Raw genomic sequence first — 25,158 nt, forward strand, 5'->3', positions numbered from 1 at the left:
TCCAAAACCCCGCAGTCAGGACATGCTATATTGTATTTAGATAGAAGCTAGCGAGCTAACTCCCTGCTAACTTCTAACTCCGTTAAATGTCATAAATTCCGTTTTCATGGATGCCTGGATGTTAAACTCAATTGTTACACCTGGTAGAGCAGAACGCTGATCATTTTATTAAAGATGAAAGACTTTAGACAGTTTTTCAACTCTCAGTAATGCCACAGTGATCGTTTGATATATGGACCTGCAGCGGAGTTTAGACCCAGACACGGCTAGTGACGTCAGACTGAACAACCGGATAAGATGTTAGTATGTTGCTCAGAAAGGATATTCATTTTTTTCCAGCCATTTAAAGACACAGAGCTTTATTTTCCTCTATTTGCATAATTCAACCCTTGCTACAAATCTGAATCTAATTTGAAGTCAGAAATATGTGGTGACAGCGCATGACCATATGTGTAAGCTCACATGAAGTGAGCTCTGAAGTCATGCTTGCAGATGTCTACCTGTCTGCAGTGGATTCAAAAGAGCTGAATTCATCTTAAATCTATGTAAATCCACTACAAACACACCAATGTGGACACTTAACAGTTAAATACAAAATCTTTGGCAAAGGCGTAAACATGCTGCACATTCATTAAAAATGCATTGTCCATTAACTATAACATTACAGACAGAAGATGCTTCTTTATTTATTTTATTTTTTACCATCAAACGACATATGATATTTGTGATTTTTAGCATCTTGGACATCCTGCACATTTCCACTCTCATTTGGAAAAACCTGTGCACTATCTGGTGCATTCCTGCAGCAATTCTTCAGAACATCTTTATCTGTCTTCAGAGGTAGCAAGTCTGTTGGCACAGTCACTTCCAGGACAAAAATATTAAGAATCTAAAAAAATACTTTTGATGTGAAAAAAAGAAAACTGCTCTTTAGCCTTTCAGTGTAACAATACCAAATGACCTAAATAAAATTATAATTGTTTTCACTTTTTTAACATGCACCCCCTTTTTGAATGTACAGATATACAGAGGAGAAAAAATATATTACAAATTCAGGACAAATGCTCCAGATTGCTGTAAAAAAAAAAAAAAGTCACAAAATGCTGAGCGTTTTCTTTATTAACTGTAAAGTAATGTTAGATAACAGCCGGAACTTTAATATGGTATATAATATAGTCCTATGTAAATGCAGTTAGGTGTGTACCAGTTTTAAACACTATTAACGTACATTTTCATCAATCCCCATTAATCAAACAGCAAAAATTTTAAAAAATAGAAAATACGATATTAAAGCCGTACGTTAATCCACAAAAACATATGGGAGTCATCCAGTAATGCCAATAATATATTGTTTTTCTTTTTGCTTTATCTGCTGTATATGTGCAGCATGTTTAAATACAGTAAGTCAAAGAGCTGATTGATGTAAGAGTTTTTGTTTTTTTTGACTGACGCCTGAGGTTGGAGAATGAAAACACACTATTTCAGTTTCCTCATCCAAGTTATTAAAAATGTATGCAAACTCTGGTCTAGTCTTTTTATTGCACCTGAAGTCATGACCTCCCGGGGAAGAAAGCTCGCTGTAAACTGGCAGGCAGCTGGATTTAAATATGAAAAATAAATCTCCACGAGTTTAAATGCAGACATGAAAAATTAGTCATACAACACGAGGAGTCAAGAAAGAGGTAACAACATGTGTTGGTATATAAACATTGGCCCAGTGGTGATTTCGCCTGACGCAGTAACATTAAAAAGACGTGATGACCAGTGACCACGTTAACTGGTGGTTTTACTCTCATGTGCTGGAGTGGCCACGCTGCCTCTTTTACTGTGTGCTGGAGTCTTGTTCACTTTGCCATTCATCCCCTTAAGGTTGTACAGCCGGCTGAAACTCAAGTTAAATGGAGTTCTCCCATCCTGCACTTCCGGTCCAGATGCCGTCTGGTTGTGAGACTGAGTACTGAGCTGGATCTGTGGGTTCATATGGAGTAAGGAGGAGTTTGGATAAGGAGTTTGGTTCTGTGCTGCTGAATCCTGGCTCTGCTGGCTTTGGGAGACCCGTTTCCGTCCGGCTATAGATCCCACAGTACCCGTCACCAGTGGTTGAGGTGGTCTGGTTGACGTTTTGTGAAGAGATGACATATTATCAAAGAAATTCGGATTACGTTGGACCCTCTGTTTTTGAGGTTTGGGTGAAGAGTGTGAAAGCTGCAGAAAAAAGAAAGACAGAGGAGATGTCTGGCTCAGGGTGTGTGTAACACTTCTGCAGCCAACAGTTTCTCATATTTAATCTATTATATGTGGGGCAACTTATCTATAATGCAGTGTAGGATTCTTACACTCACACACGCATTAGCAAGTGACATATAAGCTTTGTTGCAAATGGAAAAGAGAGGGTGCAAAGTGTCTGTGTTATTTTCACGTTCATTAATATTACATGACTGAAATAAGCTAAAACATGCAAACAACACTTCACTGACTCAGACTGAGTACTCTGAGATGAAAGGCAGTGGATTCGGGGCAAGAGTGAGTGAGTTAAACACCAATAAATGTGAAACCTATTCATCTTTTAGACTCCTTTAAATACTCTATCAGTGCAAACACGCACAGCACGTCATTATAAATATGCCACCTTTATTCGCACGAGGCATCCTTCTTCAATAATGAACAAAGCATGGTTGTGCTGCTGTGTTTCAACTTAGTGATGCTCTGCTGGTGAAAGGTTCATGGATCAACACACAAACACAGAAACAAATGCTGTAAATTATATTACATAGGATTTCAATTATATACAGTACTGTGCAAAACTCTTGATCCAACCCTGAATTTGTTATATATTTTGTACTCTTTTTTTTTTAAGTGATCTTGAGCAATAGTTCTTGAGGCTTTAAGAGTCTTTCTTTGAACAACGGCTACTTTTCACATGTTTAACAATAATGGAATTCCTAAAGAGCTATAAGCCAAAAAAGAATATGATGTGCAGTGTGAGGAACAGTATCTGAAAGTCATGTCCTTCAGAAACAGGGGGGGGGGGGGGATCCAGCATAAACCTGAGAGAAGCTGGGCCTTCAATGATCTACTGTTCACTGAAGCCTCATCAGAAATGGCCTCAATGGAAAGGTGTCTGGCAAGAAGCCATTCCAGAAGGGAAGCAGAGAGAATGGGCTGAGATATACAAATCACATAATAACTGGACTGAAAATCAGGGTCAGCAGGTCTTATAGAGTGATGAATCCAAATTTGAAAATTTAGTTTAAATCATCATGAGCCAGCTGAGGTGCAAGGTAAAACAGTAAGTCTACACGGTGGAGGCGCTGTCACGGTTTGGATCTGAATTTTAGATGGTGGGGATCTTACTGGAACTGATGGAATTTATGAATGCAGAAAAAAATCCACCATGCATTACCTTCTGGAAAGCATTTTATTAGCATGACAATATGACAACGATCCAAAACACACTACCAAGGCAGTAAAAGAATACCTGATTAAAGCCCAGAGCTCACACCTTCAAGTTATTGAAGCAGTATGGGATCATCTTGACAGAACAAAAGAAAAGGCAGCCAACATCCAAAGAAGCCTGGAGAACTATTCCTGAAGACTACTTCAAGAAATTGCAGAAAGGCTGCCTATCAGACTTCAGACTGTGTTGAAAAAAACATGCAGTCATATAAATGTTCAAAATTAGAATTGTGCAAACTCTGTTTTTGCTTTATATACTTTTCCTGCCCAAGCATAAAGAAATGAGGGGCGGCTCAAGACTTTAGCACAATACTGTATGTTATTAAAGCCTTTCACATTCAATTTTTCTAAACTTTGATGAAACTTAATATAAAAAACTGTCAGTGAAGAACAAAAAGGCACTTTGATAAATGCACTATTTCAAGTTTCTTTATATAGCACATTTCATATGACAGGCATAGACTTAACAAGCTTCAAAGCAGAAGGAAAAAGGACATCACACATGGCAAAAACTTCTAAAATAAGAGATTAAATGGTCTGTATTTGTATAGCGCTTTACTCAGTCCCTAAGGACCCCAAAGCGCTTTACACATTCAGTCATCCACCCATTCACACACAGGTGCACACAGCACTGACAGCGCCACCAGGCCCTCCACCACCAGTAGGCAACGGGTGAAGTGTCTTGCCCACGGACACAACGACTGAGACTATCACAGCCGGGGCTCGAACCGGCAACCTTCCGATTACAAGACGAACTGCCAACTCTTGAGCCACAATCGCCTTTTACACTTTAAAAAGGGATTTTGATCAGCAGGATAAAAAATATAGGAATAAAAATAACACTGATCCTGAAAAATTTCCCCATTGATCACACACGTGCAAAAAGAGATACGCTTTGAGTCTCTTTTTAAAAGAACACACTGGTGTAGCAGTAGTAGTTGTAGTAGTAAGTGGTAGAGTGGGACCATAAAACTAGATGATTTAGAAATCATTCAGTATTTGCTTTGTGATTCAAGCGATGCCAGGAGGTCTAGATTCAGTAAGCACACCGACAGAGTGAAAAGAGGCTGTCATTCATCGATTTTACAAGCAGTGAGAAATTATTTTACTGGGAGGCGAAGAGAAGAAGAAATAAGAAGGACGTTTAAACTTTTTGGTTTTATTTAAGACTCTCCCTGCAGCACTGCCGTCAGCTTTCAGGCCCCACTTCTGTGGAACCAACTCCCAGTTCAGATATAAAAGACACCCACCCTTTGTTACAGCTTATAGTTACAGCTGGATCAGATGACCCTGAATCCTCCCTTAGTTACACTGTAATAGGCCTAGACTGCTGAGGGCTTCCTATGATGCACTGATTCTTCTTCCCTTATTTCTTTTCATTCTATGTGTTTAAACACATCTCTGCATTTAATCATTAGTTATTAATCTCTTACTATGGCTCTCTTCCACAGCATGTGTTTTATCTTGTCTACCACACCTCACCCCCAACCGGTCACACCAGATGGCTGCCCCTGCCTGAGCCTGGCTATGCTTGAGTTTTCTTCCTGTTGAATGGGAGTTTTTCTTCCCTGCTGTCGCCAAGTCAATGTTTGACTGTTGGGGTTATTCCTTTGATTTGGTGAAATATAATTATGCATATATTTACTTAATACCTGCATTGTTACAGTAGGAAAAGGTGCATAATTTTCTATTGAAAATAAAAGCATCAGAAAAGGCTGAGACTGTGACAGGAAGCACCTACAACTGTAGATATGTTGTTTTTAAAAATGATAAAAGGCCGGCTTAGAGATAGTGAGCATGTGCTTCTACAAGCTAAGATCACACCCACATTTTTGGCATGCTTCGGGTTTTTTCCGTCACGCAAGTTAACACAGAGTAAAGCCTTGGGATCTACTAAAACATTTATTTTGCCCTCATTTAGTTGTAAAATACATTTGGGCATCTAATTATGAACCCTGGCAATGCAATGGGTGCGTTTCTTCAAGAGACTAAGGATGTTGGCGGATACAGATATGTTTACCAAGGCTCCAATGGAAGATTGACACCACTTTCATGTTTGCATACTAAACAGTTTCAGCTGCTTAGTTCAGCTTAGCACAGAGACTGGAAACGATGGACATACAGCAGCAACTAAGTGTCTCAAGGTCACCAATTGAAAAACTGTGTTTTTTTTAATTAAGTTGTCAAAGAAGGAAAAATGTGTTACCTTAATTTCAATTAATTAGTGTGATGTTTTTGTTTTTTAACAAAATCCAGTTGTATATATACCCATTTGGATATGATTGGCAAACTAAAGAAACGTTTTGTTGGTTTTAAATGTTATTCTGATCAGTGCTCATACCTTCTGTCCCTCTGTCTGCCTCTTTGACTGGGGGCTCTCTCTCCTCTCTGTACCCCTGGGTCTTATTTCCACCTGGTTTGAAGCGTTCTCCCTCCCCTCTCTGTCTGGTCTCCCTCCCTCTGTTGATTTAATGTCACCAGCGGACGATCGCTTTGGCTTTGATCTCTCTTTACTTGACCCTCCTGCAGTCATTCCTCCATCCACCAGTCTGTCTGCAGCTGACTGGCTCCTTGCCACCTTTCTCGTAGGCGTTTGGACCTCTTTGTCTTTTCCTCCTGTTTCAGTTGAATCTTTGCCTCGTTTAATTTGCACCATTATTCTATTAGTATCCTCACTGCCTCTCATCTCTGTCCCCTGGGATTCTTGCTCTTCCCTCGTCTCGGCCACACTCAGTTTCCTCCCATGTTCGTCCTCTTCACTCGCTTCTTCTTCACTTGCCTTGTTCTCTACCTCCCTAGTTTCCACTTTTTTTCCAAGTAAAGAAGAACTGGGGACTTTAGCGGCCCCAGTCAAAGTCTGTGTTTCACTGTGTGCCGTACCTAATGTAGCATCACTTGAGCTGTAATTTATGTGTGCAGGACCGGTGCCAGTGGCGGGAGAATTTAGACTATTTGTGTGTGCGAAATTAATGTGATCCGCTATCATCCCCTGGTCACGAGAAGCCATGTGGTCAAAAACAGGCTCATTAAAAAGCGAGTCGCTACATTCATAATACTCTTCAGAGGTGGTGGAGAGAGTGGAGTCCTCTCGTGAGGAGATATAACCATCAAAAATGTCTGGCGATAGAGAATCCAAGGCTGGCGTGCGTGGAGAAAATCCATCAGGAGTGGGAGTGTGTGCTTTAAGCGACTGTGATCGGTGCACAGGTGTTTGCGAACGGAAGTCCGGCAGGTGTGTTTCGGTGAGGTGTAAACGCAGGGCTTTTTCGGGCGTGTGTGTGCCAACACGTCCTGTAGAAGTTTGTTCTTGAAAGGTGCTGTGCGTGTTGTGATTTGCAGTATTTCGCATATTAACCTCATTGTCTACATGTGTGAGTCTTACTTGTTCACCTTGCTGGCTGTGGGTGTCTGTAGCAGATGTGTGTGCGCCATCGCCGTTATGAGGTCGCAGACATGAGGTCGAGAACACTGGCGCTGTCGAAGAATTCAGAACCTCCATCTGATCCATGTCCTGTGGTTTAGAAAATGATATCCTTTGGGGTTCATGTACTCTTGCGAGAAATGTTCTGCACTGTGTCACATTTTCACCTTTTCTGTCTGACATGTCACCAGATTCAGAGCCTGTCAGAGTCCTTTCAGGGCTCGCTGTATCTGCCTGCGCTGTTGCTACACAGCGTGCGTCCATCTTCCCAATAATCCTGCAATCTTCGGAAGTTTCGAGGTCAACATCTTTTGGAATGATTTCTTGAATTTTCAATGCGGCTGCCTTTGGTGCATCATTAATCAAAGCGTCTGACTTGTGCAGCTCGCTTCCAGCGACCGTCTGGGATGCTGCTCCGTCATCGTCTTGCTCATCTGCTTCCACACTTGTCTCTTTAGATTCTTGCTTTGAAGTTTCTTCAGGATTCCCTGTGTTCTCTGTGTCTTTTTGTGCCCCTGCCTTACTGGTACTGTCGTCCTGCAGCTCAGGGACAGTTTGACACTCTTTTACCAGAGATGTCTGCTCAACAGCTGCCACATCAAACGCACTGTGGGCCACGAGGGGCCCTGTGCTGGCCTCGGGCCTCCTAACAAGACGGATCTCCGGCAGTTTCTGCCCATTGCTGGTGCTGCTGTCACTCATAACTATCTGTATGGTACGAGGTTTAGGGATAGGGGGAGCTGGGGTCAAAGAAGAGGATGCAGGGAGGGGTGGATTTGGTGTTGTAACGGAAGAAGTAAGAGGAAGGGCAGAGGAGCTGGTGGAGGGAACAGAAGCGCTAGAAGATGTGCTTGAGTGCACTGTAGTAATAGGAATGTGGTTATTTTTAGACTGTGTGGCAGAAACCAGGGAGGTGGAAATGTTGCTGTGGACAGTTGGAGTCTGGATGCTAGAAGCCACTTCAGTAGAGATTTGCGGTTGCTTGTGAACAGCTCGTGTTTGTGAATCCGCCTGTGGTGGTGGGGTCTTTTCTTTCGTACCTTGTTCTGTGTTTAATTCTGGGGAGTCGGGAATCTGAGGGGTGTGTGCACCGTTTGGTGTTGGGGTGTGTGTCCTGTGCACAGCAGAACTTTGTGTGCTCAATCTACTTGTAGGTTCTGCTTTCTTTTCTGTGTTTAATTCTGGGAGCGAGCCTGACTCAGCGTGACTGTTTGATGAGACGGGTTGTTCTGCGTGGGAAATCTTCCCCTCGTCAGAAGCGGGTGCTTCGCTGCTGGATTGGGGAAGTGCTTGTGCACCGAGGGGAGTATCAAGGCCTGCCTCTTGGTTAGTGGTTGTGCTTAAATCAAATTTATTCTTGGGGCTGACAGAATTAGCGGCGTCTGACTGCAGGTCAGACTTTTCCTCAGATGCAGGTGATTTCTGTTCAGATGCCTCTTTGTTATGTGTGACATCACTGAGTTGTGCTTGCTGTGCTTTTTCTACAGCATCATCAACCATGGATTTAGCCTGTGCTGGTTGGAGTGCATTCACCTCCTCTTGTTTAGGAGTCGCCTGTGTGGGCTTGGCGACTTCTTCCTTGGATTCCTTTGTGCTGCTGAACGGACTGCTAAACCTGATCGCCTGGCTGGTTTCAAACATCTCTGAACGCTGCAAGTGGACTTGAGTTGGTTTTTTGGCATCCCGAACATTAATGAACCCTATGACATCACTGGGGGGGTCAGGTTCTGGCCATGTGGGCAGGTATGCGATTAAGCATGCTTTTTCTAGATTTATTAATCCAGGATGGAGAGGAGGAGATTCTTTTGTCGATTCTTCACTAGCCTTGCCTCGCCTCTTCTTCTTGGAGTTCTCTGGATTTTGGGGTTCTTTGGGGCTTTCTTGGTTAACAGAGGTGGTGGGGCCGGGGTTGGTCAAAGCAACCAGGGCATATTTTGGGCTGTACAACTTCCTCGCAATCTCAGCAGAAGGGGGTATGACAGGGGCGGGCTGTGGGAGGGGTTCCGGCTCAGGTTCAGGCTCTGTGATGGTCTGCCGGAGGTCAACAGAACTGGAGGACAGATAGAGGAAGCGAAACAGTCGGTCGAAGCCATCCACAGCCTGGCCTGTAACCACGGTGATGAGATTCCTATCCAGACGTGAGGCCATCCAAGTGAAGCTGCACAAAAAACAAATATGAACAAATAAAAAATGCAAATTCAGACTTATTTAAACTGCACCACGATACCACAAAACAAACTACACTACACTGCAAGCATAATGAAGTAATCAGCAATGACTGCAAACGTAAAAGTATAATAATCCAGTCACTTAGGAACTGCACGGTTACTCTAGTAGATTGGATACATTTACAACCTGTTTGTCTGCTATGTCGACAAGCCATTGTTTATTTATCTCTTGTGCCAAGTTGGCAGTTTCAAAAGCAGGTGGAGCACAAGGGGATAATCTTTTTCTGACACATTCTCCCTCCTTCTCACACACGTGATGTGCACTGACCTGTACGACCCAGACACAGCTTTGTCTCCATCAACGAACATGAATCTGTGACCCATTCGCCCTCTGACCTTGGTGCAGGACCTCGTGTAGAACTCCGCTCCTTCTGAGCAGCGGACACGAAGGTGCTGAAACACAAACAAACACGCAATTTTTGTACATATTAAAGACCCAAAACTGCCTTCATAACCTGTGACCTGCATTATAGAATAAAAGCCTGCCAAACAATGTGAGTAGAGACCGTGAGTCACACTACGTCAGCCAAAGAACAATAACATCCACAAATAATAGTAATATCAAACATTTACAACTCAAATGTAGCCAATGTAGAATTTTCTTTTTTTGCTAACAAACAACTGTTTGCAGCCAAGTGGCGGAGGGCTTTCGCTTTGGTGGCCTCAGAATCTCATCTCTGATTTTTGCAGATGATGTGGTTCTGTTGGCTTCATCGGGTGAGGGCCTCCAGCTCGCACTGGAACGGTTCGCAGCCGAGTGTGAAGCAGCGGGAATGAGGATCAGCACCTCCAAATCTGAGGCCATGGTTCTCAGCCGGAAAAGGGTGGATTGCCCACTCCGGGTCGGGGATGAGTTCCTGCCCCAAGTGGAGGAGTTCAAGTATCTCGGGGTCTTGTTCGCGAGTGATGGGAGAAGGGAGCCGGAGATCGACAGACGGATTGGGGCTGCAGCTGCAGTAATGCGGACGCTGCACCGGTCCGTCGTGGTGAAGAGGGAGCTGAGTGTAAAAGCGAAGCTCTCAATTTACCGGTCGATCTACGTCCCTACCCTCACCTATGGCCACGAGCTGTGGGTAGTGACCGAAAGAACGAGATCGCGGATACAAGCGGCAGAAATGAGCTTCCTCCGAAGGATGGCTGGCCTCTCCCTTAGAGATAGGGTGAGAAGTTCGGCCATCCGGGAGGGGCTCAGAGTAGAGCAGCTGCTGCTCCACATCGAAAGGAGCCAGCTGAGGTGGTTCGGGCATCTGACAAGGATGCCCCCTGGGCGCCTCCTGGGTGAGGTGTTCCAGGCATGTCCCACCGGGAGGAGGCCCCGGGGCAGACCCAGGACACGCTGGAGAGATTATATCTCTCGGCTGGCCTGGGAACGCCTTGGTATTCCCCCGGATAAGCTGGAGGAGGTGGCTGGGGAGAGGGAGGTCTGGGCCTCTTTGCTTAGGCTGCTGCCCCCGCGACCCGGCCCCGGACAAAGCGGATGAAGATGGATGGATGGATGGATGGATGGAACAACTGTTTGCCTTAATAATAATCCCTAAAACATAGATACAGAAGTCATTAGCAGTCATTTTCCACTTACTGCCTTAATCTAAGGCAATTGCTCCATGTGTTCAAACATCTAAGCAATCACACAAACTACAGCCAGTGTAAACACTCTGCTTAAAACTTACACAACCCACATTATGATGTCTGGCTTGTCTTTACTTGATTTGAAAACCTATATTCCCCACCTTTGTTGGAAACTGTCTGTTTTTCATGCCTCTTAAAAGCACAGCATATGTGTTATAAAATAAGCCTTCTGAGTCAATTTTCCTGCACCTGCTTTTGCCTATAATGTGTTAAGGCTCAAAGCCTATAATGAAAATAATTATTCCTTTCAACAGAAAACATGTTTTCCTTCCATCTGTCCATTGTCATTAGCCATTTCTGGGTCCAATCACTTCTTCTGATCTCAAAATCAAACAAATGTTGAAATACCACTTAGGCTATGTTCACACTGCAGGTCTTAATGCTCAATTCCGATTTTTTTGATCAAATCCGATTTTTTTGTCTGCTTGTTCACACTACAAATAAAAGGTGACAGCAAACGCGCTCTAGTGTGAATCCTCAAAGCGGCCCGCATGCGCAAAAGAAGACGTCACACACACTGCACTCTGTTTAGATCCAGACCAAGCAGTATGGTTTGACTGATGGCTGTTAATATAAAGACTTGTTTCGGACTTTACGTTTCCCAATTTTTGCTTCAAGTTATTTTGTAAAATGTAATAATTATCCTTATTGCTGTTTTAGAGAGGAGCGGTGCTTCAAAGGATTATACAGTACAAATAAAATGTTCACGTTTCTCCAACGTTGTCTTCTCAACAGTTTCACTGACATCTACACTGGATAACCAGGAAGCGTTCGCGATGTCTTCTCGGGCGCTTCTCCGGAGCTGATAATTGGCGTCTGTCTTGTGTCCGTGACGTAAAAGATGGATTTAATGCGACATGACCGTTCAAACAGCAGTTGCTTTCTAAAAAATCGGATATGTATCGGATTCAGTACCACATACGAAAGTGACCCAGATCGGATTTAAAAATATCGGATTTGTGCCGTTCATACTGTCATACCATGATCGGATATGGGTCGCATAGCAAAAAAGTCGGATTTGATGCGCTTTCGCCTGCAGTGTGAACGTAGCCTTAGTGTTAAAAAAGTCTGTACTGTTTTTAGGTTAAAACACAATGATCCATGCGTTTATTTTCCCAGATGTTACAATAAAGTTTAACGTTCAGGTATCCATGACAAGAGGATTTATAAGGTTAGCTGTGTTATAAGCTAGCACAACATTAGCTAGCTAGTTTCTAAAGATGTTCGACCATGTTTTGACAAAGACAGAAAACTAAATAGTAGCAACATTTGGAGGGTTAGTGAAGTTGTGCTAGTTGGCACACAATTATGTCCTACCTCTGTGGCTAGCTACAATGAAGAGGATTAGGCCCACCTGGGGGGGGGGGGGGGGGGGGGGGCCACATCTTTTTCTTTTCTTTTTTTTTTGCAGAATTCTGAGATTAAAGTCAGAATTCTGGAAAAGAAAAAAGACATGTCCACTTTTTTTCTTTGTTTCTCCTGTGGCCCTAATCCTCTTCCATACTGCAGAGTTATGGTTAGGATAATATAAAACATTAGCACAGGGAAGATGGAGGATGAGTTAAACTGTTTTCAGTAAAAGTTCACGGTTCCAGTTAGTAGAGACAAACGTCATAATATGGCAAATAGAAGATGACGAAAATGTCTGAAATTATTCATCCACAACAAAAGATTAGCCGTTAATATCCCCAAACACATTGAATAGCAATCAACTTTTTCTCAGCAGCTAGTGGTGGCTGAAAATAAAAAAAAATAATTCCAAAATAAAAGTTGAACTGATGCCTTGGTTTAAGGTGCTTCTTAAACAATATCTGGATGTCCTTGTTAGACTTTCTATCAACAGTAATTTTGTGTTCAAGGATAGTTTTCTAAAACCTCTGCATCAATTAAAATTAAATGAACGAAATTTAAAAATGAAATGAATGAGAACTATATATATTTACACAGACTGCTGTGGTGACTGAAACCTGTGACCTCATCACTTATCCTACTGAGCTTAATGGCACATTTGAATAATATCATTCCTGACTGTATGATGCTAACATTGTGGAAAGAGCCTGATGTTAGGTTCAACATGCAACAAATGAAATACAACAGAGGTATACAAAACTGTGACTACCTTAAAAGTGTCTATTTCTTAAAATCAGGTTGCAGTAATACTAGTTTGTGTACATGGAGAAGACCAAGTTGCATTAAAGTCTCATCACAATCATGTACTAAAAAAACAAAACAGAGACAAATGCCTTTTATTTCTTCTTTGCAGTAATCTGATCTACATTTCTTACTTTGTAAGAGACGGGCTGACGCAACAACTATTCTACGTGACACAACATCAACATCCATATATGTACGGTTCAGTTTCTGGCATCAATCATTGACAAGTTTTGACCAAGGAGATGACGCCGCAGTTTTAATCATGTTTGCTGGGTGTTGCTGCACGGTTTGGATTACTCACTAAAACAAACGTCTGATCCTGAGCTTACTTTCACTTTGAAATTTTGTTCAGACTGAAAGTGATTCCTTTCTGAAACGTTCAAATATTTGGAGTCTGGGACACCGTGAAGCCTAGGAGTTTTTAGAAACAGCTTAAAAACATGCTGTACATGAACAGTGCTAACAGAAAAACTGGAGCGCTTGAAAGTAACCACAGTAACTGAATCCTCACATCATCATCTAACCCAATGCACTTTCAGAAAGCAAAAGACAAATAGATACCAACTAAGCCTATGCAATCTCTGTGCATATGCATGTGCAAACATGACCTCTGTGAAAAGCCTGTTTTCAACTATACACCAAACATATAAAATAATGTATGTTGCAATGCTAACATTTAACCAGTGTAAGGTTCATAATAACTGAATGGTACAATATCATTGTTGCAATCATAATCTGATATTAGAAAGTCTGACTCAGTCAAACTTTTCAGAGTTAAATGTTGCAAATATTTTTTATCCTAATACTTGCATGGTGATATTGTATCAATACAGGAACACTAAATATTGATATTTTATTAAAGAAATTAAAATATGGTGGGAACGCTGTGAACAAAAGGCACATGCAACACTACCACCCTAAAAGTACCCCAAAAGGTGCTTTTAGGGTGTTTTTCTTCATTGTCTGTAGTGTTTAAGAGCTAAAAGTCTGTATAAAACTAGTTTAAAAAACATGGTTTCCTTCCATCACTTTTCTACATCACTAGCTGCTTGTCAACTCTGTTGTCATTGACCATTTATAGGTCCAATTGCTTCTTCAGTTCTCAAATATTAAGATACCGCTGAGTGTTAAAAACAATTTGTTTCGTTTCAGCTCCAACAAAAAGATCCCAGTTGTTACAATAAAAAAAATAAAGGTTTAGGTATCCATGAACAGGTTTACAAAGTTAGGCAGTGCTATAAGCTCGCAGGACGCAAGCAAACTCTCATTAAATCGACTGAACTGAAAGACCATCTGACAGACTTAACCTCCTAATTTGCAACAAGCTAATACCTAAGTTACATGATTAAACATAGGACATCAATCTCCTTGCATCTACAAAATAATAAGAAAAAAAAAGCGTGGCTTCCTGGTGACAATATTGAATTTTTTCACATTCTGCGACCGAGTGCAACTTGTGGTGACTCAGTGGTTGCCCAGAGATTGAGGGTGTTGCACTCATGACCATGTGGACTGACTGAGGTCACTCTCAGAGAGATTGTTGGAGGTTTGCAAAGAATTGCTGTCTAATTTATAAATGCAGACAGATTGCCAGCATGTTGCCATCAGTCTGATTGAGTTTTTGTCAATGAGTGCAACTTGAGGGACTCGACTCAACAGGCTGCCAGCTGGTTGGATTCTGGTTATATTCATGTAGAAGAAGAAATGTTCATGTAATAGTTAAATGTGAATTTCAATCTATGTAGACAGCAACACATATATATTCATGGATGATTTATCACAGTTAATTGTTGTATTATCCAAAAAAGAATGCATGGAAGTGTTAGACTGACAATCTCATTTTACAAACATAATACAGTAACGTTGGAGAGAGAGAAAAAAAAAAAAATCACACCATTACACATATTGACCTTAAGTTGTGTGGTTCTTGTTGTCGTTACTCAGCAGTACATAAATAAGCTCCATAAGCCCAGCAAGGTGTGTAACAGACCCTCAAGTCACCTTGACACACTAGTCCTTTGGTTTGTTGTAAGTGTAGACTTACACTGTCTGATCTGGGGATTTTCACCCTGCCCTTCCGGATGCCTTGACACAACTTTGAGTGCTAAGTCTGTCTGAAAGCCACATGATGCAGCCAAAACATCATGCAGTCAGTCTTCTTGTTTCAGCTCCTCCTCGTTTCTTTTTTTCTGGCATGCTTTGTCTCACAGTAGAAACACTTGTTTTCCTCCTTCGTTTAGGCACACCCTAAACTTTCTCCTTCCCCCAGTGCATTCCTTTGGTTAACCGATTCGATAAATTGCATTGCATGCTCCAAGTTCATGACGACGAGCATTTGAGCAGTTGTTCAATGCATTTTATGCGGAAATAAAACCACCTCCGAGTGCACTGTGGTTTCAACAGTCTCTACAGTCAATGTGCACACTTTGCTAAACTACTTAAATTAAGCTCTGTCAGCTTGAAGTGTGGCAGTTGGATATTTTCCTAGAAAACCTTCCTGAATAACTGATGGGTAAGAAGAATTTAGTACCTTATTGCCCACTCAGGTGCCAGATTCCACTTACTCTCACTCACTTGGCAACTCATTTCACCACTCATCTGCTCCTCCTCCCATCCCTCCCCTCCAGCCGCTCTATCTCGTCACTTACGGCTTGTGGTAAATTCCCAAACTATCACCTGTTTCCTGCAAGTCATCCTCTGATTGTCTTTCTTGACAGACTTGTCGCTTTTAGAGATGTTTGTGTTAGCTGCTCATCGTCGTCACGTACTCCTGTCTCCTGGCTCTTCAGATTTTCCACATAGATGAGCATCTATTGGTGCACTGTTAATGTTAATGTCATAAATGGCTATGTAGTTTTACTTGGTGAAATAGGCCCCACGCCAAAGGTTGCCTGCCAGTATAACAAAGCAGCAGTATATGACACATCAGGGAGCAAGCCCCTCCAGTGCACTTCATAGGAGAACCTAACAGACTCGCAGTGTATGACTAAGAGAAAGGAAGCACGCTGGCTGTCAAACAAACAAGATTGTGTCCTACTACACTGGATCCATCTCTTAACAGCGTTGTTTTACTTGCTGCAGAGCCACCGTGGATTAAACAGAATAGCAGCTTTGCATGTCATTTTAAAACTCTCTGTCAGGTGTACGTTGTACGCTCCTGTTGGCTAAAACCAGAGAGTGACCTACCTGAAGGAGATACACTTGTCTCTCCATAAATATTAGAAGAAACTGTGGCACAGAATGTCTTTTCTTCATACAGAGCCACTGTGCTATCAAATATTTAATTTAGCAGAGCAACTTCAGCCTGTGTGTCTACTGTGAAGCAAGTAGGAGTAAAACTGTTAAAGACAGATTCTCAGTGCTTATGAATCTAAAGCAAGAAAAAGGTCTGGGACGTCTTAGTAGGAAATAATAACATGGCATTTAATTCAAAAGGCAAATGCAGTGAGTATGAATCGCATATGAAAAACTCGTTAAACTGAGCAACCGCTTTCACTTATCATGTCATGTGCCACACAAACATGTGCTTTTGTTGACAAAGCAAACACTGCTGCTATTGAATTTCTTGCTGTTTTGTTGGCAAATTGGATCCAGATGGTACTGAAAGACTGTCAAGCCTGTTTAACTTTAGTTACTCTGAGGCATAAAGTGACAAGTGTGAGTGTTTGTGCATCTTTTCTTATCAGCATGATCTGCACGCATGCATGCTACTTTAGATATTTTGAAATATTTCTGCAGTATTACAGGGACCACTAAGCACACAGGTCGAGCCAATAAGGTACGGCTAATGCTGCAGACGGTAGGCGTGATCATGGCTAAAAAAAATTATTCTTCAATTCTGACCAAAATGTAAGTGAAATACATGAAATCAAACATTTATTTAATCAAATAAAGAGCTGTTGAGGACAATGTGCTTGGTGTAAACTGTATAACAATCAGGTGAATTTCATTTTGCCAATTTCATGGAAAATTTCCATTAAATTTTCTTCTGTACTCATGGAAAATTTCAATCCTTTACAGTTGAACCAAACACTCCAACTGGAAACACCTTGCGTTGGATGATTTCAGCTCCTTCTTCCACCTGTCAAGCAAAACTGTGTCCAAGTGAAACAAGCAGACCTTGTGAGAGGCCCCATCTAATGCTGACTAAGCCATTAAAAAACACTACACAGTGAAGTAATATGAGAGAACATTAATCCTGCACAACGACACTTTAACCAGTAATCTATCCTAAACTGTTCTTGAGAAATGATCACACCTAACAGAAAGCAATTGTTTCTTTTGGTTGACTTGAGTTAAAATGATTGTGTTTGCTTTGGCAGCTTTCTACAAAAGATTTATGCCCCAAGAAAACAGTTCAGTGAAAACGCATTTTTATATTCCATGCAACTCCCTTTTAACATGTCCCGGCACGAGAAAGATCTGTTTCATATCTGTGTTTTGATCGTAGCTAGCTACTTACGATATGTAACAATAAAGGTAGGCAGAATGGGATTTATCTGCGTTGCAGTACCAGCTGGGTGGATCTACTGGTGGTTGTGTGGACTCTAGTGTGTGTGCGTGTGAGGGAGACAGCGAGAGACAAAAGAGAGAGGGGAAGCCGGCATGTGCTTCTGTTTATCCGTGCATAACAGAAGTCTCTTGACTTCAGTTGCTTATTTTGCGAGATAATCTGTCCTTGTGTTCTACATCAACAGCCTTACAAAGTTATTTCAGGCTCAAAAACACAGCAAGACTTTCCATTTTGTCCCAAAGGTTTCAATGCACGCGTTTGGGGCCAACAGGCAAAGACGCTCAACTCGTCAGTGAAACATTTACCCTGTAACATTTTGACCTCACATGTCACACAATGAAATTTCGCTTTCTATCTCATTATCATTTGAGTCGTAATCACCTTTTATTGCCTAGGTGGACCGCTTTGAATGGCGACGTCTGTCCAACAGCGTGCTGTGGGAAAACTGAACGGCTGACTTTTATGACTGTTTTCAGCTTTACTTAGAATTTGGACTCACTCTTTCATGATAAGATTCAAATTGCTATGCAAAATGACGAAGTGGGTGGTACCGGCTCACCTTGAGGTGTCCGGCGTGCATGTTGGCCCTCCGACACATGGCCAAGAAATGAGGTAGCGTTGCACGTTCCAGCAGGATGTAAACAGAAACTCTCCTTTTGAAACCAGCATCAAGCAAATCTCTGAAGATGTCGACATCAGTGAAGACGTCCATCACCACTGCGATTACCTGGAGACGCAGAAGCACAGGCACAGAACCTAGATCAGCCTCAGATACTCCTATGTAGTTCATGCATGAAAATGAAAACAAAATTCATTACAGAGCAGAAGGATAAAAGCCTCAGCCTTAAGGTTACTGCGCGGACACATTTTTATGCCAAAACAAATAACACTCAAGTTGTTTTTCAGGTTTAAGTAAAATAAGTGTTTCCTATGCAGAGGGAAAGTTCTCCCAGCTCTCACAGCTACTTATACAACCGATAACTCGTTTTCTGTCTGAAGCTCTTGAGGAAAATGATCCAGCGAGCTCGTTTCAGGCAAATAACACGTCACAGAGAAGTGATGCTAAGAAATAAGACATGTCATAAATTTCTGCCTCCAGATGACTCAGCCGCATAAACAGACACAAACACTGACTGATAGGCATGAGCGCTGCAAATTACCCATGCAAATACCCCACCTAGCACACATAGTCCACTGTTAGTGGCATAGCTGATAATGGCCATAAATCAAGCTGCACTTTACTCATTTGGTCAGCAGTCTGTAGTCTGACTATACTGACTTCTTTAGACTTTATGCCAGCACTGTGGGTAATTTCAGGACTATGCACAGCTGATTAAAGAAAAAAAAAAGTTAGTTAGATGGCTAGAAATCAATATTTTCGGATTTTTATTCAGTCATTAAATGAACTCAGGTGAGTAAACATTAGCATGCTTTGAAGATGAACCAACACACAAGTCATCCAGGAAGCTCAAAACACACATAAATATTGATGAGAAAACAAAGTTTTCATCCGCACTTAAACATGGTTATTTTTATATATTATTTAATGCACAATGTGATGATGAATAGTGCCATTTAATATTATCATAACTGCATTGGCCCACCTACCTTTTGCGCCTGTGCGATCATTTTTCTGACAACCTCTTTGATGTGAGCGTGACCATCCAGCGGCGGCTGCGTGTACACCGTAGTGCGCGTCACCCCCCGGTACGCATCGCTGTCGGGCCAGCCCAGGTCCATCTGCGGGATGGACGTGTCCGAAAGCTCTGGCCAGTAGTGAAGCGACAGCGGGGTCTGCACGTCTTCGGCATCCCCCGAGAACAGCTCCAAGCCCGGGTCATAGGGTTCGACGGCGCCGGTGAGAGCTTCCAGCTCCGGGTCTGAGAGGAAACCCCGGAGGCCGCGAGCCTCCAGGTATTTAAAGAACGCCTCGCGACCATCCTGCAGGAGAGCCTCCAGCGCGAGCCGCTGGTCCTCACAGTAGAAGAACTCGGGCTTGGACTCGTGCGTCCGCGGGTTCACGTGGTTATCATCCAGGCACTGAAGCTGGGATAGAGCCATGTCGCGAGCCCGAAATAGTTAACTGAAAAAAAGCAATACAACTTTCATGAACCACCCAGTTCTACGAGGCAGTTCTCCAAAACGTCTCCAGACTTTGGCTGAAGACAGACGCACCTGTGTGCTTTAATTCCTCGCGTTTCTTTAAAAGAGCTGAGCAGCTTAGCTCGAGGTCTGGTAAATATCTTTCATCGTGTCGCCTGCTTCGGTCAGCGCTATAATTCCGCTGGTCAGCCATAATGCATTAACACTGAGCCATTGTTACTACCAAGCTGAAAGGCTACCCGGCAAGAGAGAAAGTAAATAATGAGCGACATGCTGCCTGCGGCACCGCCCGACAGGTGTGACCTTAACAGGCAAAACACACCTACCCACACGCTTTCAGAAAAAGGCAGACCTTTATCACGTGACCTCCAGGGCTTCCCAGTTTTATGAAGTGTTGCAGCAGGAAGATGTCCATCCCTCGATTTGTCCATTAAATCATTTAGATGGCACCTCATGTGAAAACCATCAGCGGATCATACATAGCTGTTTTACCTGTTCTGTCATGTTTTTTTTTTCTTATTTAACTTCCTGCCAGGATGGAAAAGCCCCAGCTTGTGTTTTGTAAAGATCAAATTGAAGCACATAATTACTTTAAAGAAAGACTAAAAACTAAAAGATCAAAGCGGGATTAATAAGATGTAAAATATCACCGAGGGGCAATAGGTACATGCACCATTAAGTTTTTGTTTTTGGTTTGTTTGGGTTTTTTTCTCCTGGTGTCTGTGTTTTCAACCACAAACTTCAGCGTCTCCTGCCTTGTGCACTATGTTTCTGACCTCTGACCTGCACAGAACATGTTGAATAAGAGTTGCAAATAAATTCCCAAATAATTAAAACATTTAGATTTACGCAACCCTTTACAAAACGAAGAACAAGTCTTCACAACCACCGCCAATCAAATGTGTTGCCTCAAGACTTTTATGATCGTTATATCTCTTTTATCAAATAATAACTTCATTTGAACTGCATCTAATACCAGAAACATAGTACCTCGTTGTCAGTAGATTATAGTGACAGGGCAGCCCAGTTACATCTATAAGCATGCATGTGATGTTATTACTGTGTAAGAACAAAGAGATTGCAGTCAAGGCTGAAATTTACTTTTCAGCAGGGAGGTGTTCTCGCCTACAGCTCACTGTTTCTGTTTTTAATGCAGAGCAGGCCTGATGCAGATGCTCAAACTAGAAGTCTGCACATTGCCACCTAAAGAACAATGACGCTTAGAATCAGGCAATGGCGGTATCGCAACATTTCTGGGCACGAAATTTAAACCACTGCTTGTGGTTTTGGGAGAGGCTATACCGTGAGATATTTAGCAATGATTTGTTGATAGCGCTGCAGATTCCACACACACAATTTTACTCCAACTCTGGCTAATGATCAGTTTTCAAACCTCTAAAAGATTTATTATTTTAGTGAGCTAAAATGAAATAAAATTGAAAGATTGGACAGATGGATAAACTAAACAGTGTTTTTCACGCCTAGTTTTAGTTTTTAGTTTGGTTAACTGCAATAACATTGATGCAGTCAGAAAAAGAAGTACACCCTCGGTCAGTTTTAGTATCAGGACACAATAAAGTCAAGAGTTAATATTTATTTATTTTTTTAAACGGATCTAAAATGTTGCAATAATGTGTGAAAAAACAAATGCGCCCCACGATTCAGTAGCTTCTATAACCACATGCAGCAATAACTTGGAATAATGGTTTCCTGTATGATTTTATCAGTGTCTTGCTGTGCAAGTCCACTTTTGTTTACAGCATTGCTTCAATTCAGTAACCTCATGTTGACATTTGATCTCTGAGTGGGTCATTGCAACACCGTTAGTAGAAAAATAGCCTCATTTGACTCCAGAATACCTTGGTATACAAACAAGTTCATGGAGTTCATGGTCTGCAACGTCCCAAATCATCACCCCTCCACCACCGTGCTTGACACAGTTCATTTGTGCTGTTTGTGCTGATATGTTATGTTTACTTTTCTCCATACATAATGCTGTGTATTACAGTCAAACAGCTTCATTTTAATCTTGTTGTGATTTCTAACTTTGCAAACCTAAGCTGCACTGCCATGTGGATTTTAGAGAAAAGAGGCTTTCTTTTGGCATCTCTTCCAAACAAGTCATACTTTTTCAGTCTTTTTCTAATTGTCCTGTCATGAACTTTAACATTTAACATGCTAACTGAGGCCAGTAGAGTCTGAGAGGTACTCTTAGGCTTTTTTGCAGTTTCTCTGAGCATTGCATGGTTTGACCTTGGGGTGAACATGCTGGAATGTGCACTCCTGAGAAGACTGGCAACGCTCTTGAATGACTTCCACTTGTGAATAATCTTCCTCACTGTAGACTTCAAATTGGAACCCTTTCCCGATTGATGTCTAAGATCATCACTGCTGTGTCAGTGCAGCACCTGAAAAACTGCCCGAACGTCTGATTTCATAGGGGGGCTCACACTTGCTGGCGAGCAGTCGATCAAAAGTGTTTTTTTAGACCTTTAAGGACAGGATGATTTTTAATTATTTCCTACATTTGATTTTGCTCTGAATTGCAGTCATTTTAACTGACATGGACTCTCCAGGTGTGTATAAAGCCTGATATTATCCCTGCATGATTTGGGTGTTCCAAAGAGCTCAGAGTCATCCACTGTGAAACGCCCGTCTGCCTTCTTGTTCATTGTGGCTGAGGTCACGTGACTGTGGAGGAAAATCAGCGACAGTCAGCACTCCTTGGTCTTCGTTGGTGTCAAAGTTGGAGTGCAAACCAGGCGTTAGAGCATGTCTCTGAAGAATGGAGAGCTACTTCTTGTGGGTCAAACTTCAGAGTATAGTACAAAAAAACCTGCAGACTTGAATATCATTCACTGCAGAGTAGATATGCTTCATCCTCTCCCCTTTACCGATCCATCAGTCAATACAACATTACAACATCCACTGTGAAACGCTTGCCTGCTTATCATTCCTTCCTTTCTTACTTCATGAGATAAATATTCCATCGCATTCACACTTCTATCAGTGTTTTCATATAAAGACGGTCTCTCTATACTGTATAATCCAAGCTTTCTTTATGCCGGACTGTCAGGTGGATGTCAGGTGTAAAGGTGAGTATAGTGAGTGATGACTCATCTCGTCTTTCACTCCCAGACTGGCTGCATTTGACCCATTAGTTTAGTAAACAGTTTTTCTGGTTCGCAGGATGTTTGACAGGTTTCCCTTCACTCCGTGGTCTAACCAGCCAGGGGCCAGTAAGTCAGTCAAACTGGTTCCTCTGTTTCAGCGTTTTTACTGTTCACACCTGTAAATAGCTTTGATGTAAGAGCTCACACGCCTTCCTCAGCCGTTTGCTGTTTAACCATCAACCTCGACTGAGAGACCTACACACTTGTCCCTCACACTGCCTCCTCATCTCTCATCAGTAATCTGGTTCATCCTGTGTTCTTTTCTACCATCTATCTTGTCCCGTTTCACCGTGACACAAATATGTCACTATAGAAATCTTGGCATCTCTTTCACACACACTTACACACAAACCTTATCCCTTCATCCACAACTCAGACACTTCAAAGTGACTCAGCAGTTTTAAAAAAGATCAGAGGGAGAAAACAGCAGTGCTATTTCTGGTACACCTTTAACTCCTTTTCTTCTTTCCCCCCGTTGGATTGCGGTAGCTTATTGACTAACTGTCAGTGACAAGCCAGGGATGACTCTGTCAGGAAGAATGAAAATAGAGGTTTGTTAGAACAAAAGCAGTGACAAGAGAGTGAAAGGCAACAGAAGTGATTGAGAGCAGAGGAATGGTCAAACGTAACCCAGTTTACCAGCTTCATGTCAAACATTACAGTGTGGTGAGAGAAGCGGCTCTGCATTCCTTACATAACGGCGGCCGAATGTCAGCGCAAAACTGTCCTTAACATCGGTGACGTGATGCGTTATCGCACAGATCTATTATTATGTTGACAGAATTACATGCCAGTGAGGCGTCTCCTGGCACAGGATACAATAAGACCATAAAATGAGCAAGTGTTGTAAAACTCTAATTACCATATAAGTAACATGTACATATTTGTTGACACTTTTATAAAATACACCTAAAAGACAAGTAACAACTCTTTTAACTTGACTAGAATTTCATGTTTAGGTTGTGTGGATATATACATGGATATGTTTTCCTCTTTAAGAGAGTTTTAGACACGTCTAAAGTGATTCTAGTTTTTTAGTTCCTTTTTGTTAACCAGGGTTTGATTTACTCAATCATAATACCAATTTTTGCTTAATCAGAGAGATCAAGCTTTATTGTATTTGCCCGTTGTGCTCAGTGTCCACTCAAAAATGTATTAAGATCCAGGAAAAACGAGTAGATTGGCACGCTACAGTAGCTTTTCCTCTTGATGCAGTTAACAAGCTGATGTACTTAATCAGACTGAGAAAACTTTAAAAAAGATAGATGTTGTTTATATGTTAAAAGCGGGTCATTATATTCTCTTGCAATAGATACCGACCTTCGGGGGCCCAAGATGTACCTGTGTGCCAAGTTTGGTTACTCAGCTCCTGATGGTCTATGAGGAATTAATGGACAAAGAAACAAACAAACAGAGAGACAGCCCTTATTATTATTATTATTATTATTATTATTATCTGAATTTAATATAATTATATTAATTAATAATTATATCATTTAATTTACTGAAATTGTGATGAATATGCTGTGTACATATGAAAATAATGCCCCTGGAATTTTGCTGTTTGACATTAAACAGAAGAAAGACTCATAGTGGACTCTATTTGACCGGGAGCATTTCCATAACTTTTAAGTGTGGAGGCACAGGGCAGACCAACAATGGTGCTTGGAGGTAGCAGGGAGGATCAAAATGCTTAGTATATTACTTATTAATATTTAATAAGTTTAGAAAATTTATGTACAAACCACAGTTTTTAAGCTCATATGTGGCCCTGCCTCCAGATTTATTATGTAAAAAGTGGAGCTGCATCAGAATTTAAACCTAATCTTTTGATGGATAGCTGAAAAAAGTTATAAAATTATAATTTTACTTACATGGCATAATAATTCACTGGTTACATATTCAAACATGTTTAAAATACCTAATACCTAAAGTCATGTGAAATAAAAACAAATCAGAATCATATACATGATATTATTGGATTTTAATTATTGATTTATTCATGTGTATGTTCCTGTAATGTTGCTCAGCAGCTTGGTTATAAAACTGAAGTTAATCTGTAAAAATAATAAGTATCTAAAACTTTAAATTATATAGCATTGGGCACAAAATGCAATAATTGCATTCAAAATATGGAGTAATCTAAAGTAAAAGCCGAAAGTAGCATAACATTGAAATACTCAAAGTACAAGTACATTAAATCTGTTAAATTTAATTGACCATTTAATTAAATGGTTTGGGGGATTGTGAGATTAGCAGTGCTCCAATGGCTTTGGTAGAGGGAACTTCAGGATAAAACTGATTATAAAAAAAAAAAAAAAGGGGGGGGGGGGGAATAGCACCAACAAAACTGATCAAGATCACAGCAAATTATGGCACATGTGACCTTTTCATTAAAAAGAACACAAGATCATTGTAAAATACACACTAAAAGCAGATACAGTAAATACCAAATAAAGTCCAAGCTTCAGGGCTCAAAGA

The 25,158-nt window shown here is 41.5% G+C and overlaps 1 protein-coding gene across 8 annotated transcripts; it reads right to left on the reverse strand.

Annotated features, from left to right (window-relative positions):
• Positions 1 to 342: 342 nt before the first annotated feature.
• On the reverse strand, positions 343 to 19,845 carry fam83ga (family with sequence similarity 83 member Ga). Of its 8 annotated transcripts, none has more exons than XM_026165446.2 (6): positions 19,577 to 19,835; positions 19,010 to 19,484; positions 17,961 to 18,128; positions 9,374 to 9,498; positions 5,798 to 9,035; positions 343 to 2,205 (listed from the first exon to the last, which is right to left on the reverse strand). In XM_026165446.2, the coding sequence occupies exons 2-6, from the start codon at positions 19,460 to 19,462 to the stop codon at positions 1,774 to 1,776; spliced, it is 4,416 nt and encodes a 1,471-aa protein (XP_026021231.2). In that variant the 5' UTR covers positions 19,463 to 19,484; positions 19,577 to 19,835; the 3' UTR covers positions 343 to 1,773. The 8 variants fall into 8 exon arrangements, 7 of the variants coding, with proteins under 7 accessions (XP_026021231.2, XP_026021235.2, XP_026021234.2 ...); XR_013908859.1 differs by having other exon boundaries at positions 2,066 to 2,205; positions 6,839 to 6,967; positions 7,045 to 9,035; positions 19,010 to 19,845; XM_026165453.2 differs by having other exon boundaries at positions 2,067 to 2,205; positions 6,847 to 6,967; positions 7,045 to 9,035; positions 19,010 to 19,845.
• Between the last annotated feature and the right edge of the window lie 5,313 nt (positions 19,846 to 25,158).

Source organism: Astatotilapia calliptera, chromosome 4 (assembly GCF_964374335.1).
Source record: "Astatotilapia calliptera chromosome 4, fAstCal68.1, whole genome shotgun sequence".
In the NCBI taxonomy this organism is placed as follows: Eukaryota; Metazoa; Chordata; class Actinopteri; order Cichliformes; family Cichlidae; genus Astatotilapia; species Astatotilapia calliptera.